The sequence below is a fragment of the Pyxicephalus adspersus genome, chromosome 6, assembly GCF_032062135.1.
Source record: "Pyxicephalus adspersus chromosome 6, UCB_Pads_2.0, whole genome shotgun sequence".
Lineage (NCBI taxonomy): Eukaryota > Metazoa > Chordata > Amphibia > Anura > Pyxicephalidae > Pyxicephalus > Pyxicephalus adspersus.
The window spans coordinates 84649466-84672606 of NC_092863.1; the positions used below are offsets into that span (position 1 = coordinate 84649466).

The window sequence follows — 23141 nt, forward strand, 5'->3', positions numbered from 1 at the left end:
CAAGAATCACCTGGCGTGTATATGTGGACTTAGTACCTGAACTTGTTCAGAACACCTCCAATGTCCAAGTACAATTGCTCTTGCAGCAAAAACTATATGCCTGGGTATTCTTTCCTTTTGGTGCAAAATTTGGGATTACGGCACACGCCAGCAGAACTAAAGCAGTAGGGGTGTACACAAATCACTAAATTGACCATTGAAATAGATGTGCAAACCACAAGCTAAGCTTTGGATGCCTGTAATTTTGTAAGGAAGCAAGTCATGTTTGCTGCTCACCAGAAAGATAAATTCCTGGGGACCATTTGGGTTTCAAAACGGCACCAACATTTTCATTAGGGCATCTTATAAACAATTGACAGGAATATTTCTTTCCCTTTTCTTCCACATTAGAATGTTTTTTAAATCACAACTCCACTCCGCAAATCTATACGGAAAAGGTTTGCTGTGCTCTATAGTCACCACTGACCCAAGAGGGCAGTGTGTCCCCATAAACACAAACAAGGCAGCGTGGTCAGGCTTACTTACCACGGGGCCTCGCCTGCTCCTCCTCTCCAGCCATTCGTGCTTCCAGGCTGGCATACATGTAGCCTTAAGTTTTTCCCTGATCATACGCTCCTCTGGGCGGTCGTCCATTTTCTGCAGCCCCCTGAGTGTTTCTTTATTTTCCATGTCACGGCTGCAGGAAGACAAAAAAAAAGGAAAAAAAAAAAGTTAAACTTCATAAAGCACAGCCATCCAGGATATGCCGTGGCACACAAACTTCAGCTCATCCGCACTGCTTCTCATATTACAATTACTGAGAGATTAATTCCAACTGGCTGGAGCACGGCACGTATGCAGCACTCCGAAATATTTGCTTGTTTGCTTTTTAGAGCAGAAGTGCTGTGGGGCATGGTGGATGTCGAGAAACTGGAGATATGAAGCTTCAACACAATCAATAACCTTTCAAAAAAATAAACAGACATGTCTACTAATGCGTCTTGCTTTGGAGGGAAGGGCAAGCCTGGCAAAACCTGCCAGAAAGTCTATTACACGGCCTTGGGCATAGCAACTCACAGCACAAAGCTCCCATTATGAGTGATGAAACAGACAGACACTTAAGTTAAAAAGTCTGCAAAAAGCACGGATAGCGTGCAAGACCTGCACTAACCTATAGCAACCAAATTTCAACCACCATCAGTTGTTAAGGAGTGAAGCTTAAGTACATTACAAGGTAACAGGTAATATATGTTTAAAGTACACCTGCCAAATTTAGGTGAGGGGTAAATCCAAAATTTGAGTTGCCACCAAACCCAAATCAAGGGGAAATCTTAACAATTACCCTCCTATTGTGTGTTACATCCCCCACCTCCAAGATTGTAAGCTCTTCGGGGCAGGGTCCTCCAATCCGCCTGTGTAACTGTGTATTTGTCTGTCAATTGCAACTACTATGTACTGTACAGCACTGTGTAATATGTTGGCGCTATATAAATCCTGTTTAATAATAATAAATTAAGTTCTGGGACAACTAAGATGATTTCAATTGTGTTATGTAGGCCCCTTGTTTGCATAGCTGAAAATGATGGTGCTACAAATCCAAATCCAACCAGAAGGTGGTGCTACAGATGAAATTCTTATAGATCACGCACACAAGGATAGTAGATCCAAAGCGCTAAGACAGAAAGACATAAAAGCAATGAAGTGATATAAACAACATGGGGAATTGATGCAATTAATCACCAAGTACAACAAAACCATCTAGAATCCAAGGCAAAACATACAAAACATGTATTCACCTGTGTTACCAAAACGCTGAATTCACATGTAACATATTAAAATGAACTGTCTACTCATCTACATTTCTCCATCAGCCCAGTTACCTGTACCGACACTACTCATTAAGCATTTATATAAAAGTGGGGATGGGTCCTGGATATCATTTTGCACATTACCATTCTATGTTATAGTAAACATTAGCAAACAGAGGAAAAAACTAAAAGCTAGAAACAGTTCCACTCCTGCCAAACACAAGATATAGCGATCCACTCTGCATTTTCTGCAATAAGCCCTGTACAACAGGTACTCTTTAGTAGGTAATTTGGCCTGGCCCGTAAAGTTTAAATACATTTATTGTGGAGTGTGAATGTCTAAAGAATAGAAGGCTGAGGAAAGACCAGATAACATCCAACATATGGCAAGCAGCCCCACAACACTATCCTTCCTGGAGAAAGAGAAACCCCTCTGAGAAAATCCCTTTCAATGAACTGGGACGGGAAACTGGATAAGAGCAAAGCTTTGTGAAGTCGCTCTGTGTTTGTACTTGATCTCTACTGACTAACTGGAGACACAGGTCTGCTCACTGGGGGAGCAAATACTGGCCAGGCCATGACGGCTTAAAGGGAAAGCACCGCCAATACAGATCAATGTATATTGCAGGTTGCACACCATCAAACATGTAGGAAGAAGTATAAAGCATTCTTGTGGACACTATGCAATGTATACAGACCTCTAACCTGTACCATCATTTAACTAATAAACTCCACAATTAGAACCAATGTCTGTGTGCGGTTGAGGAGATGTACAACCACACTTTCTGTTCTGCAACACCCATCAGACAGGATGTGACGGAAAATCTGTACAGTGTGGACCGACTGCAAAAAAAATCCTGGGAAAAGTTTGAAGAGCTGAGCCCAAGTTTAAAAAATATGTGAACTTATCTCGCCTCCTCTTTACAGTTGTCTACTTACCAAGTTGCAAAGGGGTGCAATCTTGTATTTCTTTACATTCCCCCGTCTAAAATCTACTGTCCATGCCAGCTCAGTACAGACCCGCGGACTTGGCTCGCATGCCAACCTGAATAGAGCCTATGGATCTTTATGGGGCTGTAATGCACCGGCACAGACTACTTGCAATGGGGGAATGTCAACAAATGCAAGATAGTGATCTTGGTGAGTCGGCAACAGTGGAACAGTATGAGGGGTTAGGTTAGGTCAGTGCAAGTAAACAATGTAAAAATGAACTTATTCTTTAACCTAACAAAAAATCAGAAGAACATGCCTTCAGTTCCATTATACCTATAAAGACAAAGACAACATTGTTCTTTAAAAAAAAACAAAAAAAAAAAACAGTAATTTCCCTTTGTATTCTGAGCTTCTATATGCACCACAATACACAGACACACAAAAGGTTCATCTGCCCTATATTTGTTATTTAGTGTAAGAGGGCACAGCATGTGCATAGTGGTGCATGGCCGGCTTCTGAAGTCAGAGTGCCATTTTAAATAATGCATAACCCTGTGCAGTGTTCAACCCAGAATTTGTTTTAAGCCGGGTGGCAGCCCCTGTATTGTGACCCAACTTTTCATTAACCAACCAAAAACAGCTGGGTGGTTACTGAAAAGGGCCAAGTGGTGCACCCAGCTAAAAAGGGCTGGGGAGAAAACTGCTGTGCATTGTGGTATTGCATATTACTGACACCAGTACCACCAGATCCAGCCCCACTACCCATGCACCAAGCCTGAGAATAAATGTCAAATATATAAATGTCAATAAATACCATAATTCAAGAGATTAGGCAACAAAGAAGTGATTGCCTGAGTTTATTCGGGACAAAAGGTCTTTATTTTAAATATGAAACTGTCCCCAGATGCACAGAAAGATTTGTATCTTAATAGAGTGCTCAGGTGGTGATCTGTCAAGCAAGGGTAACCAGACACAACATGGTAATGAGAAAGGACAGATGTCAGATGTTTCTTCCCATCTGACTAAAGATATGGCAGCCCAGAGATGGCATTGCATTAATCAGATCTCACACTAACACATGGGTTGCCAATAAAAATAAAAGACATATCTGGAAACAACTCAGAACACATGGTGTATACAGAATATCATGAGAGGGGTTAAAAATCACAAAAAAGTGAAATAGATGGTGCGCGCTACTTCCTTTTTCTTTTTTAAGGAGACTTTGTTTTCTTTCTTGTTCAGACTTCCTGCCCCAAGAAAACACACACGCAGCAACAACAGCTGCGCAGTTCCTGTAAGCCTGGCATAAGAACACAAAAGGAAGTGCTCTGATCTGAACACACTACACAACAGCAGAGGCTAAAGAAAAATGATCGCTTAAGGACCACAGAAACAAAGACAAACGTGATTATCAGAAGACATTAAATGACTAATAATCTTAATATAAACCTAAAAACCTACTAATTCAGCAACAATTCACATCATTAAAACTATACCACAATGTATGCAGCTCTGTATTCATCAGTACTTTATTGAATGTTACAATACAAACAAGTATTTGTATCAGCCCGTTTCCTTGTGAAAAGTTCAGACTGGGAAAAGAAAAAGCAGCACTAGGAGTCAGTCAGTGATATTTCTGTGTTTTGTGCCAAGAAATGTGCTGATAGAATGAAAGAACAGAGACAAGTTCATCAGTCAGCTGCTTCTCCTTTTGCTGTCCAGTCACAAGCCGTTGGAGGGATAGTACCTGAAGTATTTAAGTTGCACCAGAGAAAATAAGATCGGGCGTCTCTGGCAGACAGGTGTTTTGCGAGGGTATCTGAGCATTTAGAAAGTGTTTGCAGTTTAAGGGTTGGTATACAAGAATACGACCAGTGCAAATGGGCCTGGCATGGTCAATGCACCCTCTCCATACAACAAGACGACCTGCTAGCTCTATTACCAGGTATTCACATAAAGCAAGTCCAGTGCCAGGGTTGGAATTTACTCATCAATCTCTAAGCTAAGCCCCTGGGCTGGATTAGACAACTGCGTTTTTGTTTTGATGTGTCATTGGCAAGCAGAGTTCGAAATTAAAAAAGAATTTAAGGAAGTGGTATACCCTTTGCAAAACAAATAGGCAATAGTGACTGAAAATATGTAACAATGTTTGCAGGGACAAGGGATATCCATATGTAACGAGTATGAAAATCTGGTGATTTTACAGGAAACCTTTACTAAGCGGGCATAAAAAGAAAATCCAAAACTTTTATAGCCTATAAAACAGCACGATCATCAGAAATGTTTGCAGCATCCCCACAACTGACATTTGCTGTATTAGAACTTGTCACAGTCGGTACTCACATACATAGTCCCACAAACACTAGGACAACACAACAATATGCAGATGGGTCATGATTTGTCCTACAATAATGTAACTTGTAAAATGCCAGTTGAGGATAAAAAGAGAAATGAGACATTTGAGCAAATAATGAGATTTGAGGAATCCAATTCTATGTTGCAAATCACCGCCCCCGACAGATGTTACCATTTTGAATATTGCATTGCAAAGATATTGACACGTTGCACATTTATCCAAAATTTCTGGTTTCTTTTTTAAATTCAAAGGTTTAACTTGGTGGAATCATTTTCTAAACTCTTGTTCCCCCCTCCCTCTATGAACAGGAACACCACTTTCACAAGTCTCAAGTGGTGGCCAGCTTCCTGCACCAGTCACAACACACAGGAAAGGGTGTGGAGCTTAGCTGGTAGGGACTTGGCTACCTTTCATCGGGACTTCAGAACATTAAATAAAACCCAACAGGAGAAACGAAAAAGGGACTTTTTTTTGTGTGTGTGAAAACTTTTTTAAAAAAATGATAGTAACCTGGCTGTTATTGTACCCCACTGACACTAATAAAGGACAAGCATGCAGATGACACAAGTCCAAGTAGCAATTTCTTTAACAGATGAGCTGTAAAATAGTCCCGAAAAGAATATTTTGTGGGACAAAATTAGTTTTCATACACAAGGCTGGTAAGTTGAACTGAATCACAACTTTAAAAAGTACAACACAAGCAACAGAAAGTTGGCAAGACAAGGTTGGTAAAAATGAGTAAGCCGATGTGTGTTGTATGTTAAGTGGTCCATTACCTCCGAACTGAACTTCCATTCTAAATCTGCTAAATACATTACAGGTGCATGAAGCTGAGTGGGAAGAAATTGTAGGCCGTGGCAATTGTGACCTAACTGATCAATAACCACACAAAAACAGCCTGGTGGATACGGAAAAGTGCTGTGTGGTGCGCCCGGCTAAAAGGGGCTGGGGAGAAGACGGAGAACCCTGTAGTCCTTTGCCGCCTGTACACCACTGTCCCAAATTTAATGACCACCTAGATGATGTACTTCCTTGTCTGCAGTACCAACTACTAATCAATCCCGGCCACATAATAAGGTCTGACATTGTTGAAGGAGCCGGACAATGTAATTTTACAGACAAGATGAAGGATATAGGCAAGAAAAGAATAAAAAGGCAGACAGTTGAGGCTCCATGCAAAAAAGTTTGACAATCCACATTTGTTCTGCACAAAAGAAATAAATCAGGAACTATCTTCCTCTCTCATGTGACAGCGAGCCCAATTTACTTTCTTTTAGTACAAAGGCCTTTTGTTTGCCTAATGCAGGTGGGAACGGTGCAGGCTTTTCAGTAATCTCAGAAAATGAAACGGCTTTCGTGAAAGATAGGTTGTGTACCCGGGAGGGGGGAATGTGGTGAGGGGATGGTTTATCAGAACCTCAGAGAAACACATAGCTACACAATGTCCATACAATACAAACTAGTGGGACAGTACACAAAAAATCAGTCCACCCTGATAAGACCGCTGATCACTCCAAGCAAAAATCCTTGACCTTGCTTTAGTCGGGTCCACCCTATTTGATTTTTTTCTGCAACTTTGAACATGAGGTGACCATCGCCAAAACTGGCTGCCTATGAATTAGCCAAGGGATGGAATAAGTCCCCTTTATAAGAACAGTACTACATAAACTACTAAAACTGGCTATGAATTAGTCAGGGGGAGGCAATAGTGGAAGAAATCACTTATAAAAGAACAAGATTAAATTACAAATATTCGGATCTTTTTTTCTATTTGCTAGCTCAATAATAAAAGGGACAAAAAAGCCAGCTGACCCTTTTGGGCTTCTGTTAGGGTCATACATATCTAATACTAAAGAATGGCTTCATATCTAGATAAAAATCACCCTGAAATTCATGTGTGCAGCTTTTCATGACCCCTTTCAAAAAAAGGAATAAAGAACTAAACTCTGCAGAAACATTAGGACTTCTAAATTTGCACTCGTCAAAAACCCTCCCATTATATCAATAATTTTAAATGACTTGTTGATGAAGGAGAGATAACTTGTGCAACGTTAGCAGAGTTTAAGGATCATTTAAAAAAAAAAAAATTGTTTGAAGTTGGTTCAAATCTTAACAAAAGAATTCTAATTGCAGGTGGTCAGGCCTTTAATGTTTGATCCTTTCTTGTGGTTCTTAACTCATGCACCGCTCTTTTAATCATCGAGATCCTTCAAGTCCTGCAGCCCCTGTTCCCTTCTTTTCCCACCCCCTGACCTGCCTTTCGTCTTTCAACTTTAAAACACACTACTAATCTCCAGTTTCCTCCTATTCCGTGGCCTTTTCAGAGATTTTCATTTGTGACCTTTGCTGCAGAAGACAGTTACAAAAGGGCTTCCCCTTATGTACTGAGACACAAAAAGCTCATTCTTAAAAATAAATAATAAAAACAAATTAAACAAGGGGCTGGGAAAATGCAGACAGTCCAATTTAGGCCTGCTCGGCCTCATAGAGCCCCCAGGTAAAGAAGAGAGGGAGGAAGAAGAAAAAAATAGAGTTCATGGAAGGGACACACTAATAAACTTGGAGATGAAGAGGCAAACAGAGACGAAAGCCAATGGCTCAGAAAACATTGCTGTTCTTTTAAGGGCGCCTAATAAAAACGACATAGTCCCCCCAAAAATGGCAAAAGTGTGAATAGAGAACTGTATTAAAATATACAAAACAATAAAACTCAATTCACTACTTGGGTGACAAATGAGCACAATCGGAAACTGATGTATGAAACGTGAGGCAACATTTGCTGCTGTTTATAAAAACCGGAAACCTTGTTCTATTGCAGAGATGTCAGCTGAAAGATTATTAAATGGTAAGGGTATGGTGACTCCATGGAGAACACTCTTGCGCCTTTGCAGCAGGATTAAATCTTGGCATTATATGCATGGAGTGAGTGGGAATTATCTCCAGGTGCTTCATCAGTGTCCTCTCACATCCCAAAAATACGCAGGTAAGACATTTAGCCTTGGACCAGTGTTTCTCAACATGGGTGAACTATTGAAATAAATTTCATATAATTTATATATCCGCAAGCCACAGTATATTAATGTGGTGGTCAGTAGGAAGAATTCCTGGTAAATAGCTGGTAAGTGGGAAAAATATCACCCTTACAGATAGCCAAAAAGATTGTTGGCATCACTTATATTGACCGGAGAGTCACAAACTACTCATTGCTCAAGGAACCCCTAGCAATCTCCGGAGGAACTCTGGTTAAAAACACTGCCCTAGACTACGAGAAGTGACAAGTGATTATGGCAGGGACATTGGATTGGGAAGCACTTTGAGGGACAATTCTAAACATTACTATTGAGTTTGTGAAACATAAAATGTTTCTTTTATCGTGTCTTCTTAAACTGGCCTGCATGTACTCCACGTATACAGCCCTAAGTTTAAACATTTGATGAAGTTATAGAAATACAAGTGATTTATCAAGGAAACATAGGTGCAAGTAATTTCCTCCAGTCACAGGCAGGGATTTAGGAAGCTGTGAAATGTTATGGCATGCTGTGGCTGAACAAATCCAAGGTGCCAGCTAGGCAGGAGAGAACATTTCAGCTGCCTGCTCACTTTTTACTGCCTTTGTATTGTTACAGATGGAAGCATGTGTTCCCTGGATCTATGCATATGCCATTTCCTAAACTGGACTGGCCTCTTCCTGAATTCTATATTTGTCCCGTGTTATAAATTGGTTTTAAATTTAAATGTGGCTTATTGGTCAATATTTAGTCACTTACGTGAGGAAGGATTAGAAGAAAACTCCTAAAAAAAAGAAGTAACATTTTAACAGATGTTTGCACTTTAAAGAAATGTCCAGTTCTATTAAAAATGTATATGATTACTGTTGCTACAAAAGATATTTTAAGCTTTTTAAACAGCGAACAATGGACACTTTTCTTTCTTCACAATTTCCAAGAAACTTTAGAACACCCCCCTCCACCACACACCCACAATGCAAGGGAAGGGGCTATTCCTCCTACAGAACAGATTACAGATCTTGTGATTACAGTAAATCTTTAAGGATTTCAGCAAAGGCACCTGAATGGTCCAACTAAAGCCCCCTTACCCATCTACAGAGAGAACTATACATTTACCAAACCCTGCTATGGGACCTTTAGGCAAATTAGGATTCAGTATATATGCTTTCCAAAATAGTAGCACACAGGAGCCAGTCGATGCAATTTTTCAGCAACAGAAGTTTCTTGCAATTCAAAGTAAATATTAAAGTGTACCTGCCATAGGGTAGGGGATGGGGGGGGGTTATTGCAAACTCTTTTGAAAATGTTAGTTGATGTTCATTTTGCTGACCCACTCCTTATCTCCAGAGTCAGAAAAGGAAACCTAGACAAAAGACAGAATTCCTAAATCAGCATATCTGCTTTAAGTCAGTCACTAAAAATATTAAAGCCAGATGTTCAGCATCACTGTCATGCAACAATGAGAGTTCAGCAATGGCAGAGCCTATTCGTCTTGGCATACAAAAGATATTTAACATATTTGGCCTGTGGGTTTACCACATTTAGAGAGAAAACATGGGTGCTAGAGAACAATAGTCCACAGCTGGCTTTCTATCATGTTGAAGGATTTCCTCTCTACTTTTACTCACATTGCTAAATATAACTTCTCCCTACAGATCTACAGTAGAGGTAAACTTCCTTTATTTTATGCCGTAAACTGAGGAAACTAGAATTGGGGAATTAATTATGATCACATGATGGGTGAATGTCAATAAAGGCAATCTCCACTTTTACACCCACATACAGAAGAATATGCCCTGCGTTCTGTTAGATGCTGGAATGAATTTGCAAGGAAGGGCAGATATCCTTCCACAAGTTGTTTATCAGCCTACAAGAACATGTTGGTTCCCAAAGCAGAAGACACAAATCTGCAATAATTGGTTTGACGAACCCCCTTGCCAAATTTGTTTGTTGCCACATGTGGCCAACTAAAGAGCCAATCTAAAATCCCCTATACTGATATACCGAGAGTACTTCATGGACTTACTCAATATTTGCTTACAAGAAAGGCTGTGCCCTTTAAGGGAAAGTAAAAACAAAAAAATAAGTGGAACCAAACTAGAAATAAGCTGCAAGGCTTTACCATCAATGTGCAGAAACTCACAGCTTTTACTGGTTTTGGTGCCTCCATGGATGATCTATCTAACTGGAGAATTATTTTCCATTAGCAATATAGAATTATGTGCATGAGAACTTACATAGGCAATTCCATTTTTCTCCCCAAAAATGTAGACTATGGACAGTGATCTCCGCAGCCCCTTTTAGCTGGGCACACCACCCAGCACTTTTCAGTAACCACCCGGCTGTTTTTGGGTGGTTACTAAAGAGTTGGGTCACAATACAAGGGCTGCCACCCATCTACAATTTCTTACCACACGGCCTAAAAAAGTTTATGGGTTTAACACTGCATGGACAAAACTAAGTAAAGCTAAAAAAAAGCCGTCAAGCTTCTATCTTTTTTAAGGCTCCTTTTGTGTTAATAAAATAATATTGCAATATTCAGAATGCTACAAACCTGAAAAAACCATGGGTACAGATATACCAAGCAATTTATAACAAGTTGTTTATATTCTCAAACATGTGCTGTCTCCAAAAGGTTTTCAAGTGGCATATTAGAGAAGAACAGGCCACTGTTTAAGTACGGTGAAACGAGAAGGAATGAACAGCATTACTGTATAGTGTGCAATGGATTTGATAAGAAGCACAATAGTAGCAGTGTATATCTCCGGAATAGTAAAGAAATGTTTAAGAACATTAGTCCTGTGAGCCGGAGAGCGATAGTGCCCTGAGCTGGCTCCAGAAAGACTGGATTTTGCTTGGGTCACTTTGGGAGCTTTGATCTCCTGACCAAATATTTCAAAAGTTTAAATCCCAATATGACAATGATAGCATTATTACACTGCAGCGAGGTTATTCATGGCTATTTTCCTGGTGCCCTTGTGCAGGTTATGGTCTAAAGTTTGCTAGGAAGTCTTACATTTATACAATAGGAGCACAGGCTGAGCTGCATATAACCAGAGACCGTGTATAAAAGACAATAGAAACCCTATTGTAACCAACAATCTTCAGAAAGGTGTTGTACATGTATGTCCAAATCCAACCAACCTACAACATGCCATAAACATGGACATTTCCAACCACCCTACAACATGCCATAACCATGGACATTTCCAACCACCCTACAACATGCCATAAACATGGAAATCCCAACCACCCTTTAACCACCTTTAAGCAATTGTGAATAAAATTGTAAGGGATCATCAGAAACAGTACACTGGAATTTGGAAACTGGGCAATAAAAACTTACAGGTTTGATGCAGATTATTGAAAAGTATTTTTGAAACACATTTACCAGATAGTAAGAAAGACAGGAAACAGAAATTGTTTGGATTTAACAAACTGGTTATACATATGAGAGCCAAAAGCTACTTTAGACAGGTGCTGAATTGGTATCGACAGAATGGGCTTGTTAATATGGGTTTCAGAAGTGGTATGGACTTGACAAATTACTGGGTATGTTAATAAGGGTTTTACAAGATCTGACTGAACGTGCTTGGGTGGTACAGGTTTCAAAAGAACTGCAATGTTTTCAAAAGATCCTAATTTACTTAACTCAAATGGCAAACTGCAGATCAATGAACCAATATTGCAGAGTGAAGGATTTGTTCACAATGTATTCTACCTAAAATACATTCCTTCTTTCATGTGCAAACAATTAGTCTGAGTACACAAGGCAAGACGCATGTCGATGCCTGGAATAAATGGGAACCAGTGACTGTATATTGGGAAATCCTGCACACCGCTCGTTGAGACAACTTCTCCTAATATGCATCTCACAAGGAAATATTTTAGAGATAAACATTGTGGAATTTCACCAATGCCTGCAAACAGTTTCTGTATTGAAATGTGTCAGATTGCTGGAGTAGAGGAACCATGCTACATATCGCAAGTCATAAAGAAATGTCTGACTGCAAGAAAGACATTAAACTACCTTGCAAGGACTGGGAAACGTACGTGTGTAGCAAATCTCGCTATACATGGCAATTACAACACCCTCTTAAACCTGCTTAGAAAGCTATTTTTAGTTGGCAACCTATACTTGGGTTAAATATATCTAAAGCATATGGAGATGAAACCAGTTTAGACAGCGCGGGAAAAAATTCTGGTGGACAAGCCAAAAACTTACAGCTTCTTTCTTTCAAGTGCATAAAAAGATTATTGAGGAGCATTTACCGTTCACCTATGTATTGAAGGCATGTGAATCTGAAAAGGTATACAAATGGGAGTCATTATGACTGACATGTCAAAGGGGACCCTCCTTTAAGTAAGACACCTAGTTTCCCTTAAAAAAAATATTTCCACCGGTTTAAAATTTACTTGTTTTGCCCAACTTTTTGATCCAAACTCTGCCTAAAATCAATAATATTTTTGACCCATACCACTTTTTTGGTATAACAAATTAAGGTCTGGAAGCGTACTGCTTTTTGTTCATGCTCTGGTTGCAGACATACAAGATGAAAAATATATGCATGCATATATATCAATACACACATAATATATAACAATTTCCACATCATCCAAAGTTTTGAGATATAAAATGTAAAGACCTTAAAAATGTAGCTGTCTGCTTGTATTGTCAAATCCACGTCTTTGGCTAGTGTGAAAAAGGCTACCATGCCAAGGTAGCCAGCAATGTTTATAGTCCACTTTAGTAATAGCCTGGTCACAGAGGAGCATGCTTTACAATGGAGGGTATTCCTTCACAGAAGGGAGAGAGAAAGATGGGGACAGATATTACAACAAACATCAACGTTATAGCATCAACAATGGACAGTAAAGACACAATCAAAATTCACCTCTATGTACAACTACTACAGAGATGGATTCTAAAGGTCACGCATCCTTCCAAACAGTACGAGAATCTCCCCTCCCCACACGCCTGTTGTTCTGACAAGAAGTTGAAAGCGTCACGGGAAGTCACATGCTTTAAGTAAATGACAATTTTCAACTGCTTACCATCACATGCTTTTCTGGTGAGCCGGCCAACTTTAGCATAATAGGCAAAAACCTAAACCATTTCTAAGCAGACTGGGAAAAACCCCTCACAGAACATAACATCCTGAGTTATTGATGTCATTATTTTATCTCATCTAAAAGGCTAGGTACACACATCATACGATTCTCGTCCGATAATCGCCCCAGGGCTAGGTTTGATGTTGTGTACAGCACTCGTCCGACGTCGTTCATGGATCCGTCCTGGTGGATCCATGAAAGACCAGCGATTGTAATATGTAAAGTAAAGAGGAGAAAGCGCAGGGGGGTGCCGCTCCATCCTTCTGCCCGCTCCATAGAGCATAACGGCGCTGTATGTACAGCACTCATTCAGCCTTGTGTTGTTGAAAAAGACCGTAAAAGATAATTTCCAATGACAATTATTGAACATGTGTTCGCAGCCAAACATATAGGATGTGTATGTATGTGCATATATTTAAATTTTAGTTGACACTTTACAGAAATGCAGCCATGGGTATGTTCACCCCAAACTATGTCTAATGCTGATAGATTGAAACACCCACCAAGACTCTGACGATATGAAACTACCTCTCTTTGTAGTTCTCTTTGCTCCACTTTAGAATCAAATTCAAGCTCCTGTGCTTTACCTTTAAATTCCTCCACAGTTCTTGTGCCATTTACCTTTCTGTCCTGATCTGTAAAATACCCCCCTAGCTGCTCTCTTTGCTCCTCCAATGACCTAATAATGACTTCCTCAGTCATAACCTCACCACACACACGGGCACAAGACTTTTACAGAGCTGCCCCAACTCCCCGGAATGGTCTTCCTCATCCTACTTGGCTTGCTCCTACTTTCTGCTCCTTTAAAAGAGCCCTCAAAACCCAACCTTTCAAACTTGCCTACGCGTCTTCTTCTGACTCTTAAAACCCTCACTACTTCCCACCATCGTCTGTCTGTATCCGTTTGTCATTTGCAACCCCTATTTAATGTACAGCGCTGTGTATTATGTTAGTGCTTTATAAATACTGTCTAATAATAATAATATTAATTAGGGGGTCTTGGTATTGGATTTTAAAATAAATGAAAAGCTGCTTAAAGATATTTATTAGGGAAGAAAAAGAGACAAAAGCAAGCAGGTTGCAATTATAAGATCTCACCATGGAACCAGCAAGATCTGTAAAGCAAGTCCCAACCACTAGCTTTCCTTGAAATGGTCAGGGAATGATCTGGATGAGGGGTCAAATCTATTAGCTCATCCAGAGCCTAATCCCAGTGAATTAGATACAGAAGCAGGCAGCACATTCTCAGCACTCTTTACTTGGCCATTAGGATTACGGCTTTCACATTTATATTTGCCCTTAGCAGGGTTACCACGCTGCTGTACAAGGTTGCAGATAACACGCAAATTCAGGAGTGTCCAGGAGTGGTTACTAGTTAAACAATTAGAAATCTTTGTTGATAGATGTAGCTACTTTTCGTACATTAGTAAACTATTATGCAAACTAGTAAAGGTCTTAATTCAAACATCAGATTGCACACATGTAAGAAAACATTTTACATGCAAGTAAGTAAAAACAATGCAACTGGACAACAAAGAACAATTTGGCCTAACACACATGATGTTCTGCCAATCTTGCTCCCTAGCCATTGATCGAATTTCTGATCAGTCACAAATCCCAATACACTCACATGCGACATTCTGCCCTTCTCAGATAGGACATAATAGACATTCCATCCAAAATTTTAAATAGTCTTGTTTGGTCATTTGTAGGCTTGAAAATACTTGTATACTTTCAATGAATATTTACCAACAAGTCCAATCTATCCACGTTATCAAAAACACAAGGATCAAGCACTTACGGTTGGTTGGATACCCTTTAGACTCACTAATCATATATTGGTTGAGAAAGGAAAGCCAGACAGTGTGTATTGGGCTTGATAGAGGAGTGTAAAGTTTTGTATCCTTAACAATATGGCCTTCTCATTGCTGCTTCCGGTCACAGATCTCAGGTCACTTTCAGTCTAAAAGGTTGCCATACACAAAGCATTTGTGATCAATTGAAATACAAGAGACCTCAAACAAGCAATCTACTGCTTAAAACATTGAATTATGCAATATTTACAAAATTGTTCAGTATTTTGATACAGTTTTCAATAGTTAATGAAAAATATGATCAGTTATAAATGTAATCCAAAAATAATGCTTTTTTTGTTCAAGATATCAGCAAGGATCAAAAAATGATGAAATCAATAGAGATTGGATGGAGGGTCTTTGGTTTTTTATTTTTAATACTTTATCCATCATTTTAGTCACATTAAATATCGATTGAACAATTATCAATATGCATCTTGCCAGTGGCCACCTTTAGACCCATTCAGATGTCTATTAATTCTGTTTAAAGTATTATTAAAATAAGCTATATGTATAAAACAGAGTTGGACTATAAAACCTCTCCTGCACACCGAGTACTATATAAAGACGTAATTAAGTCCCAATAATTAAACTGTTCAGCTAGTTTGACCTTACTTTAAATTGCTCCTGTATTACGGTAACACCCATGAAACAGGATCGGGACTCCAAACTGTCAGCCAACTTTGGGAAAGATAAATGAGGTGCTGCAAAATGCAGAACACATTTCTATCTTTGCCCAAGATAAACACAAAGGAAACCAAGCTCTCAACTAAGTGGTTTACTCACCAGCCATCTACTAAAGGTAAAGGGGAAACAGATTATTCAATTCTACCATATGGAAATAATTTTCAACTCAGATAAAATGAGAAGATGGCCATAATTGAAAGAAAAAAAAAAAAAAATTGAAATTACCCTTAGTCAACTGTCTAGGGAGCCCCAAAAACTGGACTGGGTCCCAGATTTTCTAACAAGGCAGCTGGGTGGTTACTAAAAAGTGCCGGGTGATGCCCGGCTAAAAAGGGCTGGGTAGAACACTGGAGTCATTCTAAAAATGCTGAATTCCAGAATTGTAAATTTAATATGGAACATAACAAATCTGGGGGAAAGACACCCTGGCCAGGTTTCCCAAACTCACCGGCAGTTGAGTAGAGCGAGCAAGCTAATAGGAATACCTCTCTACTGGGGTCCATGAAGCAGCCAATGGTATGTGATTCAACTTGCCAGTGGACACGAGAGAAACCTATCCATCCAGTGCTATGGTAGTCTTTATAAAAACAACAAAATTTACAACTGAATAAAAAAAAATTAAAGTTTAATATTTACTTGTAACAACCCATAGATCAGACCACAAAGTGACCAAACTAATGTCCAGTTATTGGCCTGATCACCACATCCATCTGCATCATCCACGCCAGACTCCCCTTTTCCTATATGCCATCTTATACGTTATACTTTAAGCAGGTGGTAGTGCGAATAAATGTTTTGGCAATGAAAAGCCTGCATCTATTCATGGTGGGAACCAGTGGAAAAAAAGAGAAAAAAAAAAAAAAAAAAACACACACACACACTCCATAAACCACAAAAGAAAAGAATGCTGAATTAAGGAATCTGCTAATCCAGGATAACATTCACCTGACATTTTAACACAACCTTTTCCCGGCAGACAACGATGACATATTTGAACTTTTCACTGGTTTATAATCAGTGAACAAAAACACTGCTCCGGTCTGTTCCAAGAGACCCAGTTATCACTTCTTTGGCTGCTACCATCTTGTCTCACCTACAGAAAATATATAAATATAAATATGGTGAAGCCAAGATGTTAATTACAGCTCATATTTTGCTCTGCCCTACCTGTGACAGTCATGAGCAGTAATTAGAGATAAAGGCTAATGTGCTAATATTTATAGCATTACCTGGTTCCTGCTTTCCTTTCCATCTACATTCTAAACAAAATTACTACAATAAACTTGTTTCATTACTTATTATTTCATGTCCAGCGACATCAACACAACGTTCTGTAATGCAAGCAAATCAAGGCTGGTAGAAGAAACCAGCAGGGTGCTTGTAAGCAGTTTCTTTGGGTAACAGCCCCCAAAACTAAAATCCAGGGAATGAAAGAGGCAAGCCAGGGACAGCAAGCCTGGGAAGGAAAAGGAATAAATGATATCCACTCTATTAGCGAGGAAACAAGTCAGACTGTGACTTTTTGCATCCTATAATTCACACCCTGCGAAGCTTACAGTATGTAGAGAAATTTCTAAAATTGATTCTAGCACAGAAATAGGGTCTGAGCAAGAGTGAATGATGGTAGGAGTTTCTGAGTTTAGTAACAAAACACACATTTTGCAGAAAGAAATCACTATATTTAGGGACTGATGATGTTAACTAAGTAGTCAACATGTTCTTTATCCATTAAAATACTGGGGGGCAAGCTGAACAATCCCCTAAACCAGATACCTAGAATATATTTTTGTCTGAGCCCTCCCAGTATAAGCCCTATAAGTGCCCTATAAGCCATATAATGTTCATTATGCACCCACCACCACTTACAGCTCTAATATGCCGATGGTGCATGATGTATTTTAAGCAACGAGGCATTTGGGTTATACCAACTTGTTACCAATATAACATTCACCCATGGCAGTCATACAGCCTACTTTATTAAAGCTCTCCAAATTTAGAGAGGATACATCTCATAAGTGAAGCTGGGTGATCCAGAAAACCTGGAATGGATTTCTAGCAAATGTTTTGAATCACCCAGCTTTACTGATGAAGGTGTATCCTCTTTAGATTTGGAGACCTTTAATAAATCAGACCCATAGAATCTGATCATTTCTATGTGGCCCCATATTGTCTGCTTTAAATGTCCTAATAATTGAATATTAAAACCATAACCATCTCTATAGCAAGTTAAATGTTAATTGAAGTTTGACAGATTAGCTGCAGGTTAAATGTTATAACAGTAACAGAGTGAAAAAAACCGATAGAAGATGGCATTTTGCATTTTCATCTCAGGCCTGCACATACATCTATACAATTGTAAAAGGAGAAAGCTCTGGCAGGATAAGCCCCGCAGGAGTCATCTTACTACCTGAAAAGTGGTTAAACAGCTTTCCGCTTGTTCACACAAAACTCTAGCATAGAACATCTCCCGGGACTTGTAATAGATATCGCCTTTTAACATTCAGCCATGTGAAATAAAGAAAAAAAAACATCAGTATAAACATCTGAACGCTGCAAAGAGAACTGAAAACAGCGAGCAGAATATAGCTCAGGTGACTGACACATGGAAGAGATTCTAGGGGAAAGAAGAGTATTTATACACCAAAAATGCCTACGATAAATATACAGATAAGCCAACGGCATCGGAAAAACAGAAAGATATTTCAGATTGGTTATTCTTGGTATCTCCTGCCTATGTATCACAAGTCAGTGTGGAGAATGACAGGCTCGTATGTAGGCTGTAAATGAGGACACATCCCTGGACAATCTGCACTGTAAAAGGAAGTATAGTCATATATTGTTAATATGATCTCAAGGCAACGCAACTTGGCATGCTAGTAATGATGAAGCCAATCGAAAATCATTTTGCTGACTGTGCATGGTGCCTGCCAACTGCATGTATATAGAAGCAGTGTGAATGAACCTTGGCATGCATCTCATTTCCCTATAAACACAAAATAAATCCAGAAACAGCTCATTGCATTCTAACTTGTCTATATTGCAAGGGAAATCGTACTCACATTCTGATGTTCCAAATCAGTTGGGTCAGTCTTGTAAAGAGCCCAGTGCCAGACATACATTTACAAATCAAGTTCAAGGAGAAATAATTGCTAAATTAAGTTAAAGGTCAAAGCTTGTTCATTGTTCAAATTTTATTCAAGTTAAAGAACTGCCACTACCCCCTTACCAGCGACCTCGAGCACATTCCTAGCTTCGCATGACTACTCACTTCCTCCTCTGGCTAACAAGAAATTGAGTAAACTTTCCCAATACTTCCTGTGCTGGCAAAAGATTTTACAACACAGGAAGTAAGGGAAAATCTGCAACGTGGAAATAGACAATAAAAAGTCCAAACATTCCAACATTTTTTTTGTGTTGTCATTTTTAAAGCGTTCTTACCTTCCTGTCCTGCCACAACAATCTCTTTATCAGACAGGAAGAAGATGAATCTGACCAAGAAGCCAGTGGCAAATTTCTGTAAATAGGAAACTTTGGCATCTAAGCATGGATTTTTATACCGTATGATGATATACACATAGCCAGCAGGTTTTTATTTTTCAGACTGTTGTGTAAATCAACATGATAAAAAAATTAACCAGAGCAAACCTCGCTGCCAGTTTGGCTTTAAACGTAGGAGTCCGCTTTCCATAAAATCCATGTAAACCAATCTACTTACTGAAAGAAAAAGATTACATCACGCTAAAAAATACAAGGAACAAAAAGACAGCAATCTGAAACAGGAAAAGTCATCCAAGAAACCCAATAAAGTATTTTCTAGCCTTGCTCTGTGCCAGTGTTTCACAGATACATTTCTTTATAAACTGAATACCAGAGGGGAAGAAGTATTTGTCCTGGGGTTGTGCATGATCCTAACCATAGACCCCTGCAGAATCCCCTTACCTATGTGATTTTGCTCAAACTGGTTGGCAATTATCTCTAAAACTTGTCACAGCACACATTATACAAATGTAAATCTCTAAAGGAAAAATATTGCAATCATTTGGCCCACCATATAACACAAAGGTTCTACTTAACAGATCAGGCAAGTTAACCCAGCCAACACACAAATATACATGTCAACATACAATTTTCTTCTAAAGAACAAAGGCCAACGTATAACACCCTCCAATGGGCTGCCAACAAAACATTTATTTAAAATTATGGTTACCATGTATGCCACGTAAAGGAATCAGAAAACTTGTACCACTGGGTAAAGGCCAAATCTGGGTGGCTCCATAAATTCCGAACAAAATTCAAACACCTCAGCAGCTGATTAACAAGGGATTGAGTTGTATTGAGCAACATCAGTCAAAAAGTAATCCAAAGTACAGTGCACACATACCAATTTTCACTTTCCACCTGATAAAGCAAATGAAAAGAAAACTCAGCAGCCGATTTATTGTAACCAACCTGCTTAGACCTCTTGGGAAACATTGATGAGAAGTCATATCACATGTAAATGATTGTTAAAATCTCACTGGAATTCCAATTTATTTCTGTGAAAAATGATAGACAGAGCAGAATATTCTACACTTCCGTGCCACCTTTTGGGACTTTTAACCCAAAATTAAATCGATCAGTAGATTAATGACAAAATTCCTTGTGAGTGCCAAGTCTATCTTGATGGCTTGGGCTAGGGTGATGAACTTCATTCCGTGCCAGCATGCACATTGCAGCTATTTTGGATGATCAGGAAGGTAAGGAGGCATTGCCAGTGTTAAACCCAGACATTTTTTAAGATGGGTGGAAGAAATTGAAGGGAGGTAGCGGCCTTTGTATTGTGACCCAACTAAATCAGTAACCACCTAAAAACAGCCAGAGGGAGAACACTGGATTACTGCAGGAGGGTCGTTGCTCATCTGCAATAATGCCGACCTGCCTGATCGTGGATTCCTCAAAGTGGGACTTTGGCCTTTAAAAGGCAGAGTGCCCTGAGAGCTCATAAACCCAGGGCATGAACAGGGGCATCAGCCTCTCTGATCTCTAGGAACTTTGATGCATAAGAGTAGCTGCAATTGTGTGTCTTTATCACTTGATCAAATACATGACATGAGTGCTTTCAAGGGAAAAAAAAAAAAAAAAAGTTTACTTCCGAACTACAACCAGAAAGAACTTTTACAAGAGGGAATTATCTGTCCAATCAAAAGAGAGTCTCTAGTTGGATAATAACGACAGTTTATTCATCTTGTTTGTATTTATGAAAAAAAACCACACACACACACACACACACACCTCCCCTAAATCACAAACGTTAGAATTCTCCATGGGAAGCCCAAAACACCCATTTAGGTTAACAGCTTCCACGGACTAATCAACTTTACATAACCTTGAGGTCAGTTTCGGGTCCCAATGCTGAAACTGGGACACAGACCAAATATTCCAAGCATGCACCCACTACTCCCTGCCACAGACAGGCTGATCTATTAACTATTCCACACAGCAACTAGTACACATTCATGTTTCAAAACAGGAAAACGTTAAAGCAATATTAAAACAAAATTACAATGTGTTGTGAAACATTTCAATCATCATTATCTGAAATGGTTTAATGTTTCAGAAACTAAACTATAAAAAAAGCATCAAAAGACAGCTACACATTTATTTGTAATATAATTATTTCCAGCATAACTACCTGAAACCTATTCCCAATAATCCTCGGAATATCAGAAACTGGGAGTCAGCCTATCAGCATGAGCTGCACAAAACAAGTAATAGCAATTTATTCCAAATAACAAGACTAGACAAAGTGAATGTGAAGCATATGTTAAAAATCCATTTTGCAGTTTGGTATGAGTGTAGATCCTGCCTGCACGTTCAAAAATCCTCTGAACTGGCCGGTAATGACTGCCACCTAATAGAAAGCTATAAAGCCAGGAGATAGTAAGCTCTTCACGGCAGGGTCCTCCACTCCTCCTGTGTCACTGTCTGTATTAGTCTGTCATTTACAACACTGTCCAGTGCTCAACCCAGAAATTTTTTTAAGCCGGGTGTGAAGAAATTTTAGGTGGGTGGCAGCCCCTGTATTGTGACCAAACTCTTTGGTAACCACCCAAAAACAGCCAAGTGGGTGTTGAAAAGTGCCGGGTGGTGCGCCCAGCTAAAAGTGCCTGGGGAGAACCCTGCTGTCTATGTATTTAATTTGTCTATTTAATGTACAGTGCTGCAAAATATGTTGACGCTTTATAAATCTTGTTTACTAATAATACCATTTTCGGAGACAATCAGAAGTTTGACAGCATCCCTTCTACAGTGGGTACGAGATGGCTTTAGATCATGCAACATTCTAGTTAGTGTTAAGCATTGTACAGACGTCCAATGAGCGTCAGAAAATTTTCACTGGAAACCATCTTTCGCGATTATATACAGTGACGCAGGTGAGTGATGTACACACAGCATCTTTCCCTTCAACAAAGGAGAGAGGGAATATGGATGAGCGACACCCTGCTGTGCTATCCTCAATTAGGAGTAAAGGGCAGTCTCTTGATTGCTGTGCCAACCAACGACCAGAGTGATGAACAATGTTGGGAGACTACTGTACACATAGGACGGATGCAACTATTAATGGACGTTTTACCTAAAAGAGAATCTTTCTCTACATAATAACCAGTCGTGACGGATTACAAAAGAATCCAAGTTTTTGTCATCCAATAAAGGTTCCCCTACTAGGGGTACTTATATGTGAAATTGTAGTTCGTGGAACTAAAACCTAACATTTAACATAATGACAGGTTCACATTAAAGCCAACAACAACATCAGTAAAGAATTGTTAGAACACAGAATTCACTTCTTCCCTGGCCGATACAAGAAATGCAGGGTAACGATGAAATGTACAGGAAGGACTAGAAGGGGAATTGTCTGTAGTTTATGCAGCTGCAGTTATTGTTCTTAGAGCAATGTTTCAGGGGATCTGTTACAAGCATCCTATTTGCATTTCCCTTGTCTTTCAATAAAACATATGAAAAAAAAAATGTAACGGAAATTTAATTTAGGAACACAAGCATCACAGAACAGGAAGCATTCTGAGACCTTACTTCTAAGTAATATTCCTAGTCATTGTGCACACACTAGGCTTGAAAACCTTTGCAGGGTTTCAAAGATCTAAAAGTTCTGCCATACTCCTCTGAATCCAAAGAAGTTGGTCGGCCAATAATCATTCCTTTATACGGACTTTTCTGGATAATAAAGGCAATAGTAAAAAAAAACACGTGGGCTCTGCCCTTAGGCAAGAAATTTACTTTGAAAATTTAATTTGGAATACAGGTTAAGCCCTCTCTCAATCATTTTTAATCTACAGTAATTCATTTTTAATGTGGCATTATCAATAGCCCAAAGAGAAGAACACATTTGTAACCGTCAGAATATAAA

General features: G+C 39.3%; 1 protein-coding gene across 9 annotated transcripts in view; it reads right to left on the reverse strand.

Moving 5' to 3' along the window:
- Positions 1 to 23141, reverse strand: part of MAP3K1 (mitogen-activated protein kinase kinase kinase 1) — a 55412-nt gene that overhangs the window by 20163 nt on the left and 12108 nt on the right. For 2 of the 9 annotated variants that reach the window (XM_072416410.1, XM_072416412.1), the window contains exon 2: positions 526 to 676. In XM_072416410.1, coding sequence (XP_072272511.1) covers positions 526 to 676 — 151 coding nt within the window. Of the gene's footprint in view, positions 1 to 525; positions 677 to 12730; positions 12882 to 14997; positions 15315 to 16184; positions 16294 to 16681; positions 16830 to 18143; positions 18736 to 18795; positions 19752 to 23141 lie in introns of those variants that run through there. The other 7 variants (XM_072416413.1, XM_072416416.1, XM_072416417.1 and 4 more) reach the window with 7 other exon arrangements.